Source organism: Oryctolagus cuniculus, chromosome 17, assembly GCF_051225735.1.
Source record: "Oryctolagus cuniculus isolate XC-2025 breed Fujian yellow rabbit chromosome 17, ASM5122573v1, whole genome shotgun sequence".
Classification (NCBI taxonomy): Eukaryota; Metazoa; Chordata; class Mammalia; order Lagomorpha; family Leporidae; genus Oryctolagus; species Oryctolagus cuniculus.
In genome coordinates, this window is record NC_142883.1 from 61,776,823 (window position 1) to 61,795,241 (window position 18,419).

The 18,419-nt window shown below is 57.2% G+C and overlaps 1 protein-coding gene across 15 annotated transcripts in view; it reads left to right on the top strand.

The window, feature by feature from the left end:
* The window catches only part of EPN2 (epsin 2), a 68,024-nt gene that overhangs the window by 21,233 nt on the left and 28,372 nt on the right, over positions 1–18,419 (top strand). For 3 of the 15 annotated variants that reach the window (XM_070061528.2, XM_051824449.3, XM_089317867.1), the window contains exons 2-4: positions 10,190–10,290; positions 10,905–11,674; positions 13,488–13,658. The exons of 2 other annotated variants lie outside the window; for them this stretch is intronic. In XM_070061528.2, the coding sequence (XP_069917629.2) occupies positions 11,080–11,674; positions 13,488–13,658 (766 nt within the window). In that variant the 5' untranslated portion in view covers positions 10,190–10,290; positions 10,905–11,079. Of the gene's footprint in view, positions 1–8,481; positions 8,541–10,172; positions 10,295–10,904; positions 11,675–13,487; positions 13,659–18,419 lie in introns of those variants that run through there. 10 more of the 15 variants (XM_070061531.2, XM_089317868.1, XM_089317870.1 and 7 more) reach the window with 7 other exon arrangements.

Consider the following 18,419-nt stretch of genomic DNA (forward strand, 5'->3'; position numbering starts at 1 on the left):
TTAGAGGGTGATAGAAATCTTCTGGAATTAGGTAGTAGTCATGATTGTACCACGTTGTGAATATACCAAAAGAAAAAAATCCCACTTACGGTAGTGAAATTTGTGCTGGGTCAATTATTATATCAATAAAAACAAAACAAAAAGGCCACCCCCCAATGCCATACCAGTAATATCTGATTGCATAAATTAAATGTTACTCACAGTCAGTATGTGAATCTCGAAGCAAAATAATATTGGACAGGTGTTGTGACTCAGTGAGTAAACCTGCTGCTCCAGTCCCATATCCACTTCCAGTCCAGCTTTGTGCTAAGGTGCACCCTGGGAGGCAGCAGATGCTGGGCCCTTGCCACCCATAGGAGAGACCTGGATGGAGGTCCTGGCTCCTGGCTTTGATCTGGCCCAGCCGTGGCGTTGCAGGTATTTGGGGAGTGAACCAGTGATTAGAAGATCTCTCTCTCTCAGGGTTGGCGCTGTGGCTCACTTGGTTAATCTTCTGCCTGTAGTGCCAGCATCCCATATGGGCGCCGGGTTCTAGTCCTGGTTGCTCCGCTTCCAGTCCAGCTCTTTGCTGTGGTCTGGGAGGACAGTGGAGGATGGCCCAAGTGCTTGGGCCCCTGCACCTGCATGGGAGACCAGGAGAAGCACCTGGCTTCTGGCTTTGGATTGGCGCTACGGCGCTGGCCATAGCGGCCATTTGGGGAGTGAACCAACAGAAGGAAGACCTCTCTCTGTCTCTCTCACTGTCTATATCTCTACCTGTGAAATTAAAAAAAAAAAAAGATACCTCTCTCTCTCCTTTGTCTCTTGCTCTGCCTTTCACAAAAGTTAAAAATAAAGTTTGAAAATAAGTTGATTTTAAAAATATTAAGCCAACAGTAATATAGCCTATAGCAAGACTTTTTTTTTAAGATTTATTTATTTGAAAGAGTTATACAGAGAGACAGAAAGGCAGAGAGAAAGAAGTCTTCCATCTGCTGGTTCTCTTCCCAAATGACTGCAACAGCTGGAGCTGAGCCAATCCAAAGCCAGGAGCCAGGAGCTTCCTGGCACCTGGTAAGTGCTCTGTCACTGTTAGCCCTTGTTACTGTTTGGAGGAGATGGCAAAAATCTTGAGGGTGGTTGGCAGGCCCAGGTTCCAGGGCATGCTGGTGAGGCCCTGGCGTACACCTGCTGGCCACTGCCTGCCCAGCCGTCCCACATCTTTGTGTCTCGCACACCCTACCCGCGGTGGCCTATTTCTCCTCATGGACTTGCTCATCTCTGTCATTCTTCAAGACTGTGCCTCTCCTCCACTTGATGCCCCACAGCCTGTCCTCCTGTCTGAAGCAGCCAGTGTGGAGTCGGGTGTGGAGCACAGGTGTCCTGCATGAGGTGTTGTCCCCAACCCCAGACACTAGAAGCGCATCTCCTGCTTCCCTAAATTCCATACACCTGCTGTCATCACCTTCTTTACCCACAGGAAGTGTGTGAAGAGTACTTGGGGACTCTGGTGTCAGCTAAACTACTATTATGTCTTTGTAATGACAGAATGGCTGTTGTAAAGCTGAGTGGCAAAAGCACTTTTAAAATACAGTGCCGAGAGCTTTTGTATACCCTACGAATGAGCAGTTCTCTTCCTAGCAACATACTGTAGATACACTTAGCACGGGGGCCCAGGAGACGACACACTCTCGTAACAGCAGAGTCCCAGATGTCTTTGACAGGGGCCACAGCGTCGGGGGCAGCGGTTAAATGCTCACTTTAACAATCTGTGGTTCCACGTGGGGTCAGGGGTGCATCTCAGCAGTGCACCAAGTGACAGGAGCGCGTGGTGGAAGATAGGGCACTGCGAACCCAGGACCGGCTGTTTGTCCCCCAGGGGCAGAGGAGGTGGGAGGGGAAGTCCCCCGGGGGTCTGTGGTTTGTGTGTCACTTGTAGTATGCACGTCACACGTGGTTTACACATGTTCTGTTACGCAAGTGGTACGTACTAGAACATTTCAGACGACAGAGGCTGACGTGTGCCCTTTCTGGGGTAGACTGGGCACTTCCGAGGTGGGAAGGGGCATTTCCGCCCAGGGCGTCCTGTCAGCCTGGCAGGGAAGGAGACCGCCTCCAGCAGCAGAGAAAAGAGGGAAGCCACGTTTTCATTCTGTGCCCAAGCAGGAAATGGCCCCTTCAGCCTTGGCGGCCCACTTGGAGTGGTGTTCCAGGTGACGCACGCGCAGGCTGCTCAGGTGCCCGCCTTGGTGTGGCTGACCTAGGGAAGAGATTGCTGGGGACTAGGAGGCGTCCTTTCCCACGGGTGTGGCTTCTGAGGCGTCGCCATGCCTGTTTCAGACCGCCCTGGCCGCCTCCACGGGAGTGCACCTGCGGAGCCTGCCCCGTCTCCAGGGGAAGCTTTCTTTGAAGATCATCAAAGCCCCTTCCTTTTGGCGGCTGCGGCTGCGCCGGCAGGAGCTGGGAAGACCCGGTTGTGATCCTGGCCGGCCCCGAATTGCTCTGCGCTGCCGCAGCGGCGTGCCTGTGGGCGAGTTCCGCCGACGCCCCTCGGGCTGTGGCCTTTTGCTCCTGCTTGTCTGACCTGCTGAGCTGGCCGGGGAAGGCATCTCGTCGCTGAGCAGGGCCTGGGGAGTCGGTGCTGCTTTGCCGTCTGTATGCCTGAGACCATCACACCAGGAGGAGTCTCTTCAGGTCTGCAGATTCGGCTAGGAAAACCTCCTCCTCCGCAGTGACTTTCAGCACTGGTTTTTGGCTGAAGTCAGAAAGAATAGGATTGGGTATGGAGGAGAGGACCGAAGGCTGGGATTACATCCTAGTCCTGCTGCTTCCTAGCCACGCAGCCTTAGTCCAGGGGAACCTCTGTGTGCCTCAGTTTCCTCTCTAAAGGCTATCATAGAATTGCAGCAAAGAGCTCAGGCCTGGTGTCCAGTCTGGGGCTCCGCTGACGTCTGCTGGCTTCTACTCATGGCCCCTTTGAGGTCCTGTTACTCCCCTTGCATTTCCTTCTGTTACTCGTACCGGAGTAAGCCCCTCTGAGACTTCTCAGACACAGCAGCTGCAAAGGAGAAGAGCAGGCAGGACCGGTGCTGGTGCTTCCCGGTGGTGTGTGTGGTTTGCAGATGCACTGCACCCACGCCGGCTGGCAGCTTCCACCCAGCCGGATCGCGTGGAGACGGCTCTACCACTGTGCCTCCTGCTGGCACGCAGGCCTGGGCAGGCGGGGGGCGGGGGGAGCAGATATGTGGACACCTGTCGTCTGCCCCTCCCACTCTGCAGCAGCCCTGAGTGTAGACCTAGAGGCTCAGGAAAAGCCCAGCCTGCCTCAGGGCACACAGCTGGAGGCAGGACACAGACCCCCCCCCCCCCCCCGCCCCGGTCAGAGCAAGAACTGCCCGTTGGAGCTCCCTGATGCCGTCTCTCAAGCTGGCACCGGCCTCGGGCAGCTTCTCGTGCGCTGCCTCCGTGCCCCAGAGGCTGCGGCAGTTCATCCATGTCCTGGGCACTTTACTTGCACTAGGTAGGGCCCTCCTGTCCCCATGCAGTTTGTCATCAGACAGATGGTGACGGTGACTCAAGGGTAGAGACCAAAGGTAAGCAGAGCAGGGAGGGTGGCGTGGAGGCGTTGACTAAGTCTGCGCAGACCGGCTGGTGGAGAGGCTCCCTTCTCTTCTCGTTCACACAGCCGTGTTTATGAAGTGCTTACTCCGTGCCTGGAGCTGTGCTAGACCTTGGAGAGAGTGGTGAGGAGACAGGCAGGGTCGTGGCTAGGGGTGCAGCGGACAGATGAACAGATGCAGATGCTAGAAGTCAGCTGGAGGAGGACCACCACCCAGTCTGCCTGTTGGTGGCTTGGTAGAGTGCGCTTGATGCATTCGGAGGGAGCGGTGTTTAGACTGAGGTCTGAATGACCAGGAGCTCGGCCAGCGACAGTCAGAGGTGCCGGGCAGAAGGCACATGGGTGGAGGGTAAGAGTGCAAGAATGAGCCCCTCGGAAGTGACAGTGTCCTTTTGTAGTTCCAGTGATGAGCAGAGCCCCCTGGGAAAAGGGTGTAGTGTGCGGGTGGCACAGAGTCGCTCAGCTCTGGCCTTCCCCAGGACACCTGGGCCCAGGTTGCAGATCGCCGAGCTCATCCTCTGAGCGTGTGCTGAGGTGAGCCTGGTCCCTGGGACTCCATGCGCCCCACCCCCCCAGGCCCCATCCCTCAGTGCTGCTGGGGTGGGGTGCCGCCTCGCTCCTCCGCAGCCAGACCTGCCTCCCAGATGTGCTGGGTGCAGGGCAGAGGTGTGGAGGCTGTTTGCCTTTATCCTGCTGTGGTCCTGCGCTCACTCACTGTGAAATTTCTGCCGCTGGGCGAGCCCCTCTTGGCAGGCATCTCAAGCTGCCTTTAAGAAAAGTGTGAAATCACTGTGCCGCCTGAAACGCGGAGTCTGCGGAGGAATCCGCAGCTCGGCCCCTTCACTTCGGGCTGGCGCGTGCTCAGGGGCGCCAGCAGCTCCGCGCGGAGTGCCGCCACGGCCCCCTGCCAGGGCTAAATTAAGCACGACATCATGGAGAGTCTAGATTTTCTCAGGCACCTCTGCGTTTTTTCTGAAGCGATGTGATCTGCGGCTCGGCCTGGCCCGCGGGCAGGAGCGGATGAAGCTGGCACAGCCCATCCTCCGGCGCGGGCAGCAGCGCCAGTCCCCTCACAGGCTCGCAGGCGGTGTGAGGAACGGAGGCTGTGCAGACAGGCCGCCCCCCTGCGGAGGGGGAGGATGCAGGGCTCTGAGGGCCGCGCTCCCAAAGCCGGGAGGGGAGCTCCTTTTGTCCCAGGAGCCCCCCCCCCCCCGTGGTTGAAGTGAGACCCTGGGTACGCTGGCTTCTGTGGTGCCTCCGTCCCTGCTTCTGTTCATCCCCCCCACCCCACTGTTTCCTTTCTGTCCCTGGTGTGACCATTTGCCCAGCTGCTTTGGGTAGAACAAGGTGGGGGGACTGACAGTCTTTATTTCCCGGGGTCTTTGATCTTTACCCGGGAGAGGGATGTGGCTCCCCACCCCATAGGCAGGAGCGAGAGTCGGGCCACCTGGCCCACCCTTGCCTCACACAGCGTGTTTAAAGAGGACTGCCTTTCTCCACCCACGCGGCCTGTGCCGCTAGAGGCTACACAGATGTCCAGTCCCAGCGTGAAGAAAGCCGGAGTTCCTTGCCACGTGTTTCGGTTCTTGATCTCTGCTTCCAGAAAAACGAGGGACACGTGACGTCCCAGGCGCCTGGGCTGCCACGGTGCTAGTGACTGGCAGCCTGCTGGAGGGCAGGCGGGCGCTCCTTCCCACAGTCAGCCCCTCGCCGCTCTGTCCTGGCGTGGGTTGAGCAGCATCCCGCAGGGGCCTCGCTGCCTGGCATGGGCTTGTTTCACTTCGCCGGAGACCCTGGGATCGCCTGCAAGTGTCAGGTCCTGAACGACTTCTTTCCCTTTAAATTGTTTACTGTGTGGGTAGCGAGGGTTTTTAAGTTCGCGTTATGGATAGGGATACAGGATGCTTTCTGTAACCAGCAAGAAGCCAAGGATGTGGAGATAACCCAATGCCCAGTTAGAGAAGTTTCTTTTCTGGCTGAATCTCGCTGTTCTGGTTTGAGGGAAGGAGAAGATCCGCCCCCCCTTTTATTTTGCATCTCCGCATGAGCCGTGGTTATTAGGCTTTAAGTTAATGTGAGCATGGCTGGGCCAAGTCATAATAGTCCTTTCTCTTTAGACTGAAACGGTCACTGTTGGAAAGAATGTGGCACTGTGCACACTGTCCTGACTGCGCCGTTGTCTCCTGTGGAGCCCTAGGCTTGGTCACGTGTGCTGCTGTCACAGCTGCCCCTGCCTGGCCTCCTGTTCTCCAGCAGGAAGGCGCAGAGTTCCTCCCGTGTGTGTGGCCAGCATGGCAGAGGACTGCACACGCCACACGTGCACACGTGTCACACAGCGGGCAGCCTGCTGAGAAACAGCTCTGCCCCCGGCTGTTGTGTTTTCTGGAAATCTTGAACTGGCACCCAGGGGCTTCCGTGGGCCGCACTGGTGTGTCCCCTTCCCAGGCTCGCTCACCTGCTGGGAGGAGGCTGCCTGCCATCCATCATTCAGCTGCCCGTCGGGGTGGAGATCTTACTGCTGGGACTGAGTTGCCACGGCAGTGTTGACTGGCCTGTGGCTGTCAGGTTTAGGGAAGGGGGTGAGGTGCTCACAGCCCTTGCAGCTCGGAAGCCACTGGCCAGGTGTCTACTTGGCGATTGGTGTCTTTAGACCTTGACTGAGGGGTGAGCGTCCTCTCAGCACGTGGCCACCCTCAGCTTGGCACCCTGGCACTGGGCAGAGACTTGTGGGGCTTGACCACTGCGCCCCGTGGACTGTGGGGACCCACAGAAATCTCCCCCGTCCTCTGTTGTTGCGAACGCTGGGTTTGGAGAGGAGCTCTCTGTCCAGCCCTGCAAGTGCATGGAGCACATTCTTACGGGATTCTTCTGGCCTCTGGGGACGGCACCCTAGGCTTGGAAAACTTTTTTTATTTTTTATTTTTTTTGCATCTGCCCTGCCCTCCCTGCTAGCCTGGTTTTGTTTGCTGTTTGGTTCAGTCTCTTTCCAGTCTCCACTGACATTTGAAAGCTGATTGTGTTTTCAGTATGCCCCAATTATTTTTTCCCCCGTTTGTCCCCTGCACACGTAGGGGTCCCCTCACAAAAGAGTGGATGACCCTAGCCTTTGATTGCGGTGCTGCATTCTGGGGGCGGTGGTGAGTGTCCCTGGGAAGACCACAGCCCCTCCTTGGTCAGCACAGGGCTGAGGAGAGCATGGTGGTGTCTATGCCCTGGTACGTACGCTGCCACTGGGGCTCAGGGGCGTGTCCATGCTCTCTGTGTGTTGTCTGGCTCTTGCTAGCTTCCTGCTGTCCCCCTCTCAGGCACAGGCTCAGACCCGGTGCTGTGTGTCTCAGGGCCCCTCCTGTCCTCGGCTCCTTCAGTCTCAGGTACACAGAAGCCCTGGCCCTGTGATGGTTTCCAGCGGCCTCTCCCCGTGGTTTCAGGGCCCGTGCCGCACGGTCTGCAGGTGGTCTGGGCTGGATTGTCACTGTGCCCTGATGGCACCTCTGCCCTGCAGCTGTGGGAGCTCCAGGCTCCCCCGCCAGCTCCCGGGAGACTGAGGTGCCCACTCCATGGCAGCGGGAGATGGTGGTTGCCCGGCAGAAGCAGCAGGTTCACTGCGGTGATGGAGTCCTGGTGTGTTGGCTGAAGGCCTGGTCCTGGTTCTGGGGCTGGTCCTGCCGCACCAAGGCCATCGCGCGGCCGCTCCCAGGCATTCTGAAAGGCCCGGCAGATCTGTGTTGCCCACAGTGAGGCTTCCCCGGGCCAGCTGGTGAGTTCACTTTCTCTGCTGTTGGTTGGGATTTTTGTCCACTCAGTGTGGTTGTTTCATTAATGCAGTGTTAAAACATGGGCTTTTATTAGGGCTGGGAACCTTTGCCTGCTCATCTCCTGTGAGCCTGCCTAGCCTCATGCAGTCCAGCTCTGTAACTAGAATCAGAACGGTGTTTTTTTTTGTTTTTTTTTTTTTAAACCTGGAATAATAAATCCCAATTTGAAGTAATCTTGCTGTCTCCATTCAAAAATATTTAAAGTTGCAACAGAATTGTATGAACTTGTGTACCTTTTTTTTTTTTTTGCCTCTACCTGATGGTAGAACTAGATTTCTAAAGGTATTTCTACTTATTCATGTTCTCATGGTAATTGTTAGGATGCTATTTATAAAAATAAGTTTGCATGCTTCTGTTTTGCTATCCTTGTTCTAAAGTTGATTTTTCCTTGTCATTTTGATAGTCCTCTGTCCACCCTCCTCCCCACCCCCTGCCCCCATCTAATCCATATCTGGCCTGGGTGTCCTTAGAAATGACTGATGTTTGTGCATTGCTTGCACATCCTCAGGTTTGAATGAGGAGCCCAGAGGGTATCAGATACCCTGTTTCAGTTGCTTTGGCGTGTGTGTTAGTTCAGGCTCAGCGAGCTAGAAAGGAAACTGGCAAACAAAGAAGGAAAGTTTGGAAAGTGGAGCATGCAAACTATTCCAAAAAAGAACAGGAATAAAAGAAAAATTGAGATTCTAGAAATAACAGGATGTGTCCTGTGTGTGTGTTGGGGAGTGCTCAGGGCTTGTTCGTAGGAGGGAGTCCTGGCGGCCAGACGCCGGGGCTGGAGATGTTGAAGTGTTCAGAGCCCATTGCTGAGGTTGAGTGGAGTTTATGGTTGGAAAGACCAGGTTTGCGGTGCACACGGCCCAGAGTGGCAAGGCCGCGGAGGTTGAGGTGCTGAGGAAGCAGGGCTCAGAGCTCCGTGGCCCACATGCCACAGGCCCTTCCTGTGCAAGCTCCTGGCCTGGCGAACAGCCTACTGGGGAGACCTCTGGTATCCTTGTATCCTTTCTCACCCAGGTCTTTGCCTTCTCATCATCTGCCTGTCCTGAGAGCCACTCTTTTTTTTTTTTTTTTAAAGAAGACAGCAGGCAGCTGTGCTACAAACTCTATTTTGAAAATTTTTTCTGACTGCAGTAAGTACTTTATTAGCTTTTCCTTCTTCTCACAGCAAATACCCTTTTAGCTTTTTCCTTCTCTAAGCCTAAGCATTTCAGGCATCCCCCCAGCAAGTGTCTTTGCAAGTTGAGTCCATTGGAGAAAGGCCCTGCCCTGCTCAGCGTGCCCGGTCCACATGGGAGGGAGCTCCTTGCCCAGCCCTTGCACACAGGAGTTGCTGCCTTTTATTTGCCACCCAAGCCCTAGGAGCTTCCGTGGGAGCCCTGGCTGTGCCTTTTATGGCCTCCTGGACAGTGGGCCCTGCTAGGGGTCTTCTTTCCCCGCCTCCCTCCTGCCCCGCCCAGATGGCCAGAGCCACAGGCAGCTGGGCCTGGGTGTGGTTTCTCATCAGGGAAAAAAGTATTTTTTTCTTAAGGTCTTCTCAACCATCTGGCCCTTATCACGTCCGCTTCCTCTTGTGCTTAATCATCGCTGCTTTGTGACCTGGAGGGACGTCTCTTGGGTGAGACTCCCAGCTGCGGTCACTTTTCTGAGGCGTGGGACAGGCATCCCTGCCGAAACCAAATGGATAGACGTGGAAGTGCCCGCTGGTGCCTGGCACACTGTGGGGCCCTTGGGCAGTAAGTGCGTCTGAACGTGGCCACTAGTTTTCACACATACCTGCACTGTAAGCTGGGGAGTGCACCCTGCAGAATCCGAGTGTCCCTCTTCCCCTTTGAGAGAGCCAGCCCATCTCTGGCCAGCCATGGATGCCGCATCGTGAATGAGAAACCCAGTCAAAGCAAATCTGCAAGTCACGGTGGAAATGTTTTTCGCCTCGGTCGTTTGACAGGCTTTAGGGGATTCATGAGAGCTGGCCAGATGGGCGGAGGGGCAGAACGCGCCTGCCTTCTGTCGAATCCAGTTCTGTGGCTTCAGATGGAAACAGACTCCTTGGCGGATATCCTAGGCGAAAGTGTGTGGGGAGAAGGCTGGCGAAATTTTACAAGACTGAGTCCCCTTCTGGCTGGGGCCTTTGGCATAGAGCGGGGTAGGGATGCTGCTTTCGCGTGTGGTCATCTGTGAGAGGGACCGTTGCCTTCCCTGTGACTCTCCCTCAGTTGTTTGTTTGATGAGGCCGTGCCCACCTGAGGCTTCGGAAGAGGACGGTGGGGCCGTGCCTTGTTTCTCTGGCAAGCACTGCAGTCCGGTGGCCAGTGAGAGCAGGGCTGGTGCTGGGTGGGCTCAGGAGCAGAGTTCAGCTCCCAGCCCGGGGCCTTGGGCAGCCAGCGTGGTCCCAGGCTCTCCCACGGGAACAGTGTTCCTCACTCAGAAGGTTTTCCTGGGTGTTAAGTGACACAGAGCCTGGCCCAGAGTCCCCAGTGACCAACCAGGCTGTGGGGTGATAGAGCCATTGCCTCCTGCCCGGGCCCCAACATGCCGATCTCTCTGTGGCCGTTTCTGGAGTCTTCTGGGCTTCAGTTTCCCCATTTTACACGAGAGCCAGTAAGTTCCTAGATAAATCCTTCTTGAGGCAGGTTAGTTGCTGAAATCCATAGCTAACTTTGTAGTGAGCATTCTCCCTGGAGGCATCTTTGTTCCCCAGGCGTCTGGTCTTCCTGAGGACTGTGACACTGTTTCCAATCTGTAACCCCCTGTTTCTTCAACAGTGTGTGTTTTGTGTCAGGCTTGGTGCTAGGTGCTGGGGACTTGCTGTGAACAAGACAGATGGGGACCACCAAGCGCTTGGACCAGAGCCCGGCGTTGGAGACGTGGACCTCACTGTAGGTCTGTAAGTGTTTGTATCTTACATGGAGGGAGACAGAGGGTGGGCGTGTTTAAAGCCAAGTCACGCCAGCTCTCGGCCTGTTTTCTTCTCTGTGAAGTGAGGGGGTTGGGCAAGAACCAGGTTAGTTTTCTGGAGCCCTCCCCTGGTCTGGAGCAGGCAGGGTCCAGAGGACAGTGCCCTCAGGAGAATGCCCTGAGCGGTGGCAGCACTGGGGACCAGAGCCCAGTGCTCCGTGATTCTGCAGGCGCAGACAGGCTTTGGGGGGCGAGGACAGGCCTGACATGAGAGGCCTCCTTGCGCGTGCGCATCTATCAGGGCCAACTTTCCCAGCTTGCTGATTCCTTCACGGCTGGCTTCTTCCTGGAGTCAAAAATACAACCCCCAGAAGAGCCATCCTGGTAGGTGCATTGTGCACACAGGACGCCAGGCTCACTTCTTCCTCCCAAAGGCTTGGCCTTGCGTTTACCTTCTACGCCCTCCTAACTGGCGAGACAGATGTGATCTGGTTTGGGAAGAAAGATGGACGGTTACCCCAAGGAGGCTGCGGTATGTTCGCTCAGCCCTGCCCCGGGGCTGACCCCTGCCCTCGGCTGTGCTCTGCTTCTTCCTCTAGGCCATGGCCCCCGGCGTCTCGGACCTGAGCCTCCAAAGGAGGAAATGATTGTTCCGGGATCCCGCTCCAGGTTGATTTTGGAAGCTGGCCTGCACAGGGCGCGGACTTGCCGAGGACGGGAAAGTTTCTGTCTTCCTTTGAAGGGCTTTTGATTTTTGTCACAGAGGACATAACCATGACGACTTCGTCCATCAGACGGCAGATGAAGAACATTGTGAACAATTACTCCGAGGCCGAAATCAAAGTCCGGGAAGCCACCTCCAATGACCCGTGGGGCCCGTCCAGCTCGCTGATGACTGAGATCGCCGACCTGACCTACAACGTGGTGGCCTTCTCCGAGATCATGAGCATGGTGTGGAAGCGGCTCAACGACCACGGCAAGAACTGGCGGCACGTGTACAAGGCGCTGACGCTGCTGGACTACCTCATCAAGACGGGCTCTGAGCGGGTGGCCCAGCAGTGCCGGGAGAACATCTTCGCCATCCAGACCCTGAAGGACTTCCAGTACATCGACCGCGACGGCAAGGACCAGGGCGTGAACGTGCGCGAGAAGTCCAAGCAGCTGGTGGCCCTGCTCAAGGACGAGGAGCGGCTGAAGGCTGAGAGGGCCCAGGCCCTCAAAACCAAAGAGCGCATGGCCCAGGTGGCCACCGGCATGGGCAGCAACCAGATCACCTTTGGCCGCGGCTCCAGCCAGCCCAACCTCTCCACCAGCTACTCAGAGCAGGAGTACGGCAAGGCCGGGGGCTCGCCGGCCTCCTACCATGGCTGTGAGTAATCCAAGGGCCCTCCCCGCCCCTCCCCTGAGCAGGCGCCATGTGCAGTCGGGGGTGGGTGTCCGGGTGTCCCAGGGCTGAGAGGGTAGTGGCCGCTACCGAGCGCAGCCTGTCCCTGGTTCTCAGTTTCTGGCAGCCCTCGGTCTGGATTGAGTTACAGGTACAAAGGGGCCGTCTGTCTATGGCCGCTGTGACTCGGGGCTCTCGTTCTGTGTGTCTGGACAGGGCCAGCTCCTGGCTCCCCGAGTCCTCAGGAGAAGGTGGCCCCTGAGGCAGGTCTGGCCTGCGTCCTCCTCGGGGAAGGGACGGTGGGGAGCTGGCTCTTTGTGGTAGCCGAGAGGAAGCGAATGCTCGTTCTTGATCATCTCGCTGCTTTAATCTCGTATTAAATGTTTTTCTGCCGCCTGAGCTGCAAGTCTCTTGAACAGCTCAGTGTGTTACTCTGAGCAGCACAGAGAGGGCGAGATCAGAGATCAGGTGTCCTCTGGCTCACTTTAAAGAGGGAAAATGCAAAAAGACTTGCCCAGGTTGTTGGCGCCAGCAGGGCCTCCTTTTCAACCATGCAAATGAGAGTTCTCGGGGGACTTGCCTGCATGACTGGATCTCTGCTGGGCGGGGTGGGTCTGCGCTCTGGTTTTGCATGTTGGATCACTTTGGGTCTTTGGCCAATGTTCAGGAGCGATTCTAAGGAGCAGAAGTGGGGCTCAGGGCCTGGCAGGAGCAGCCGGTCTCTGTGAGCCATCTTGGTGTTCCGGGGGTCCCACCGGAAGGGTTCCGGGAGCAGTGCTGTGCGGCCACAGTGTGGAGCCCACCCTCAGGGGGAGCCCTGGGGCCTTGGGAGGCAGGGTAGGATGGGGGCTGCGGACATTGTGTCTTGTGCTGAGAAGCAGCCGTGCAGAGCCCCATCCCCTGTCTTTCTGGACGCAGGAACACTGTGTCAGCAGAAGAGTGAACTTTTTCCTTTGTTTTTGAAAGGAAGTTGTTTGTAGTTTGGCAGACCCCTGCCGACCCTTGCTTACCAGGCCGCTTATGTTTCCTGCTTTGGCTGGTTTCAGTTTGACTCTGTACGGCCACCGCCAGCGCTTGAGAGATGTGTCAGCTGGGAGGCTTGCATACCAAACTCAGACTTCCTGTCTCCAGGAAATCTAGGTGACTGTCCCCTGGAGCAGCTCCAGCTCCCTGGCCTGCTGCTAGGTGTTGTCACTGGCCCGTTGAAACTGCTTTGCTCAAGCAAGGGCCGGGACCTCCAGAACACTGCTGAAACCGATTTAAACTTCCTTTCCATCAGTCTCCCTTAAGGTTCAGGTTTTTGCATCAAAAAAGCGGAGATGCCCTTTAGATAGGGAGAAGGTTTTCTTTCTCCCTAGCACCCCCCTCTCGCCACTCCCCCTCCCCCTCCCCGAAAGGCTCCCCTGGCCTGAGTTAGCCCCAGCCTGCTGTGGCTCCAATGCCACGTGTGGCAGTGGTCGTGGCACACAGCTGGGTGGGGGGGCGGCTCCTCTCTGTACGTGCTTTTCACGGCCATTGTCCCCAAGCGTGCTGGACAGGACGAGGCGGGAATGCAGGAGCCCCTCGTCCCGCGGACACAGGTCCTCCCCGGCTTCCGCTGGGCAGAGTGATATGCGGCCGTCAGTCGCGGCTCTGGAGTTTGCTGGTCCCCTCAGTCCTTGAGCCTGTGCTGCATGTCCAGGGTCGGAAGGTGGTCCGCAGGCCCCACGGCTCGCCCTGTGCCCTCGCGAGGCCGTGCGCACCCTCTAATGGCATGTCTCTCTCTGTATGTGTGTGTGTGTATGTCCCTGCCCAACAGCGCCCGAGGCCTCGCTGTGCCCCCAGCACCGCACAGGGGCCCCGCTGGGTCAGAGCGAGGAGCTGCAGCCGCTGAGCCAGCGCCACCCTTTCCTGCCGCACCTGGGGCTGGCCTCCCGCCCAAGTGGCGACTGGTCCCAGCCCTGCCTCACTTGTGACCGCGCAGCCCGAGGTGGGACGGCGGTTTGCTTTCTTCCTTCCTAGAAATGCGGGGCAGCTTGCTGGTGGGGGGTGCTTGCCATGCCAGTACAGCCAACTCTCTCCCTGCTTCCTGCTGGGCCTGGTGTCCTCTCCTGGGGAGTCCCAGCCTGGCTGTGCTCCCCTTCACGTGGTCACACGTCAGTTGTTCACCCTCTGCCAGAGGCTTAGTGGGGAGACGCTCATTGGTTAAGGCCTGAGGTGAGTGCCCGTCTTCTGCCCGGGCCTCCACACCTGACCGCGTGGGATGGGGTGCTGCTGCCTGCCAGGCCCGCCCGTGGTGGTGCATCAGACTGCTTGGTCTGTGGAAGCGGAGGCACACGGTGCAGGCCTCGCCGTGCTGGGCAGGTGCAGGCTCCTCCGTGGGTGGTTGCTGGCAGCCGTCGTCCTGATGCCTTGCTGAGCATGAGCTGGGGCTGTTTGGGCTCCCGGTGTTACTGCTGGCCTCCTGAAGTTCCTGTTTCCGTGGTACAGAGAGTTAGCTGTACTGTCAACTCTTAGATCATGTGCGTGAAGGTTCCTAAGTGGATGGGTAACTAAAAATGGAGGTTCTCTTTTGACTGATGAATAGTGTGTCCTGGTCAGAACCTACAGCCGGTGCAGGCTGAACTGGAAAAAGATGATCGCCGGTGTCTGCCCGTCTCCCTGGTGTCCCAGGTGCGGGCTGCTGCAGGGGAGGAGCCCGTGGGCGGCTGAGCGCTTTTATGCAGCTCCTTCTGATAAGGTAGCCCGCCTCCACTCGGCCCTGGAAACCGCTCCTGCGCATTCGTGCCTCATTAATATTAGAGCTTGTTTGACTTGGGTGTTCGCGCGGCCGCTATATTTAGCTCTGGGATTGTTTTCCTTTGTGCCCTGTCTTCCCCTAACAGTTTATACAGGGTTCTGGCGTCTCCCAAACTGACGTAGAAAACCCGAGGAGGGACCAGCGTGGCGCTGGGAGGAATGTAATCAGACAGCATGTCGTGCAGGGCTGCCCGGAGGCGCTGGGGTTCTGTCTCCCTGCCCGGCAGGTTCCCACAGAACTCCGTGGAGCCCCCCCCCCCTTTGGTTTTCCTGTGTTCTGCCCATTCAGGAACCGGGAAACTGTGGTGAGTGCTGTGGCCCAGCTGGCTTCCCTGAGGCGTTTGTTGGAATCAGGCCTCCCCCAGATGTGGCTTGCCTTACCTGCACACCTTTGCCTGTGCCGTCCGCGTCTCCACCCCTCCCCAGTCTGACAAGGTTTAAGTTGTGGATTTCTCCTCTTTCAGCTTGGGTGTGAATCAGAGGTTAAAAGGAGTCTTGTTTTGGCAACTTATGCCCAACGTGAGTTTAGAGCAAACAGGTGTTAGGTGGAGCTCCATTTCATCCTTTAACTGTGTGTATGCATGCACACATTTTCCCACACCTCACACCCTCCTCCCATCATATGGTGGGGGCTGTTGGGAGTATGCTCTCTTTCATTCTTTTTTAAAGATTTATTTATTTGAAAGGCAGAGTTGCAGAGAGTTAGAGAAAGAGATCTTCCATCTGCTGGTTCACTCCCCAAATGTCCGCAACTGGTGGAGTTTTGCCGATTTGAAGCCAGGAGCCAGGTGCCTCTTCTGGGTCTCCCAAGCGGGTGCAGGGGTCCAGGGACTTGGGCCATCTTCTGCTTTCCCAGGCCATAGCAGAGAGCTGGATCGGAAGTGGAGCAGCCAGCCAGTACTCGAACCAGCAGCCATATGGGATATGGCACCCAGGTGGCAGTTTTACCCAATAAGCCACACACCAGTCCCGCCCTGTTTCTTTGGTGTTCTTTTTTGGGGCCTCACAAAGTGTCAGGTGAAAGGTAGCTGCTTAGTGCACTCACTGGTGGATCTGGGTGGACCTCAGAATCTAGAAGTGAGAGTTTATCCAGAAAATGGCCTTGGGAAATGTAGGCTGACTCAGGAGGAACATTTGGGAGGGGTGCTCTTAGGACCCCAGGCCCTACAAGGGCGGGGGAGGCTGGCTACTGAGAAACCACCACACACGGCGCAGCCACAGCCAGGCAGGCTTCAGGGCCTTGGCTGTTGTCCTGATGGAGGTGCTGGTGTTTGATGAGGGCTTCCTTCTCCTGCTGGGCCTGGGGCCATCCTCCCTGGGCCACTTGCCTCTCCCTCATGCCCCACAGCCCTGGAAACTGTCATTCTGCACCTTACCTAGCCCGCGCCTCTCAGTTTGCTGCCAGTTTTCTTGCCATTGACTGTTGTCAGCCTCCCATCCCCATCCACCCAGGACCTCTGCCCTGGGATGCAGAATATCTCCTAGATACCAAGTTCTCTGCAGTGTCCACTCCAGAGTGTTTGACTGGCAGCCGCCCTCCGCTGCTCTGTCCCCCACCTCAGTCCACACCAGCCCTGTCTTCCTCCAGGTGCAGGGTGTCTGCCCCAGGGCACACCCCTGGCTCCTCCTTTGCAGCCTGCCCCACGCGTGCTCTGGGCTCCCGCAGTCCTGTGGCGCAGTATTCGCTGAGCCTTGTGGCATGCCAGGCTCTTCGTGCTATGTGCAGAGCAGAACCCCCACCCTTCCGCCCTGTGCAGCTTAAGTAGTAATGGAAAGAGAAACCCAATGTAAATAAATTACATGGCCTGTTACTGGATGAGGGCTCTGGAAAACAGCAAAACAAACAACCGGCCTAGTGATTTTATGGGAAGCAGAGGGAGTGGTTTGCAGCATGAACTATGCGAGGCATGAAAGAGGAGGAAGGGTGAGCTGTGTGGAAGCCGGGCAGAGGGGCCAAGTGCAGAAGGCCAGAGTGGGAGCGAGCCAGGGCCTCGAGGCTCAGGAATGCGGTAGTGAGGCTGGGACCTAGCGAGGGAGGTGGCAGGTGGGGTCAGGGTGGAGAGAGCAGAGGTGAGCCGCAGGAGGGCGCGGGTGGCAAGGAGCGCTCCCTGACTCCTGGTGCACCTCAGATGGGCCTTTGGTGTTGGCGTTCGAGTGCTGACTGCTTTCTCTTACTGTCTGTCCTAACCTCGTCACAGGCCGTGTGCTCGGTCGACCGGCAAGTGTGGGGCCTTCCAGGTCTGTGCCGAGTTCCTTCGGCCTGTGCTCAGTGAGGCAGGAGCAGTTCCTAGAGGACTGGACCGTGGTGGCAGGGGATGGAGTTGAGGGCAGTTCTGAGGACTGCGAGCTGTGCACCTGGAGGAGGGAGTGGCCAGGTGAGAAGAGCTCTGGGTCAGCAGTTGTGGGCGGCAGGTTGAGTGTCCACACAGTGCAGAAGTGGAGGTGCCAGGAAGGCCTGAGACGGCTGGCGTCAGGGCGAGAATTCTGGGCTGAAGATGCTGGTGGCAGCTGCTGGTGCACGGGCAGTGCTTTTGTCCTCCCAGCGCCCACGTGTGCTGTCCTGCCTGTCGACGTCGCAGCTTCCCGTGCTGGGTGCCCTCCTATAATCCCAGCATGCAGTCAGTCTTTGGGACCGCTTCTGTCAGCTGAAGCTGCATAGCCCAGAGCAGGCCTCTCCCAGTTAGACATTTGCCCAGGATCCCACAGGGCGGCAGCCGCCTTGAATCTGCACCCAAGTATGAGCAGCCCACCTGTTACCCTGCCCGCGGCTCCTGCTCCCCTCACACGTTTTGCAGGACTGATGGTGACACTCAACAAACTGTGGAGAAATTACAGAAAGTTTGTTTTTAAGAGATTGATTTATTTCAAAGTCAGAGGGAGAGGCAGAGAGAGCAAGCGAGTGAACTTCTGTCCATGGGTTCACTCCCCAGGGGTTGGACCAGGCCGAGGCCAGGAGCCAAGAACTTCGTCCAGGTCTCCCATATGGGAGCACGTGGGCCATCTTCTGCTGTTTTCCCAGGCCATTAACAGGGTGCTGGATTGGAAGCGGCACCCATATGGGATGCTGGTGTCTCAGGCGCTGGTGCCTTCACCTGCCAGGCCACAGTGCCAGCCTTATTGCAGAAATTCTTGGGGTAGCAGGGACCTGCATAAGAGGTAGCTGATGGAGGCCGGCGTTGTGGTGCAGCAGGTTAAGCCACCACTTGCGAGGCCGGCAACCCATATCGGAGCACTGGTTTGAGTCCCGGCTATTCCACTGCTGATCCAGCTTCTCGCTAACATGCCTGGGTAGAAGCAGATGATGGCCCGAGTCCTTGGCCCCAGGTGGACGTCAGCCAGGTCTGCTGTGATGGCGCCCCCTTGGGTGCTCCAGCAAGTGCAGAGTGGCTGGCCATGGCATTGGGTCGCGTCAGAGGTTCCTCCAGGCCCGTGTTCCTTTAGCTGGCAGCCCCTTGTGCCAAGGCCGGTCCCTCCTCACAGCCCCAGCAGTGGTTCACCCTGCCTTCCTGGAGACCGTGCCCATTCAGTGTGTTTGCCCTGCTGCACTCTAGAAAGGATTTCAGTTGGCTTACAAAACATGCACACGCAGTACCATAGGATTAAATAGGTACCAGAGGAACTGGGGCAAGAGGAAAATCAGGGTGAGAAAATCAGGCAAAGCCAGGGTCACGCACGGGGGCTCGGGATGGACCCAAACTTGGTTTTGAACTTCTCGGCCATCAGTGTCTGGTTTCTGGGCAGGTGGAGGTATAAGAAGGCTGGCGCTTACTGTGCAGGTGGGAGGGGCTGGGCCTAAGAGCAGCCCCAGCAGTCCTGTGGCCTCCCAGAAGCCACTGCCTTCAGCAGAACCTGAGCTTGGAGTCTGGCGGCAGTGCCACCAGTCTCCTGGGGCCTGGCGGGAATGCTGGGACGTCGCAGGCCTTGGGGACTGAAGGGGTGGCATGGCCATCTT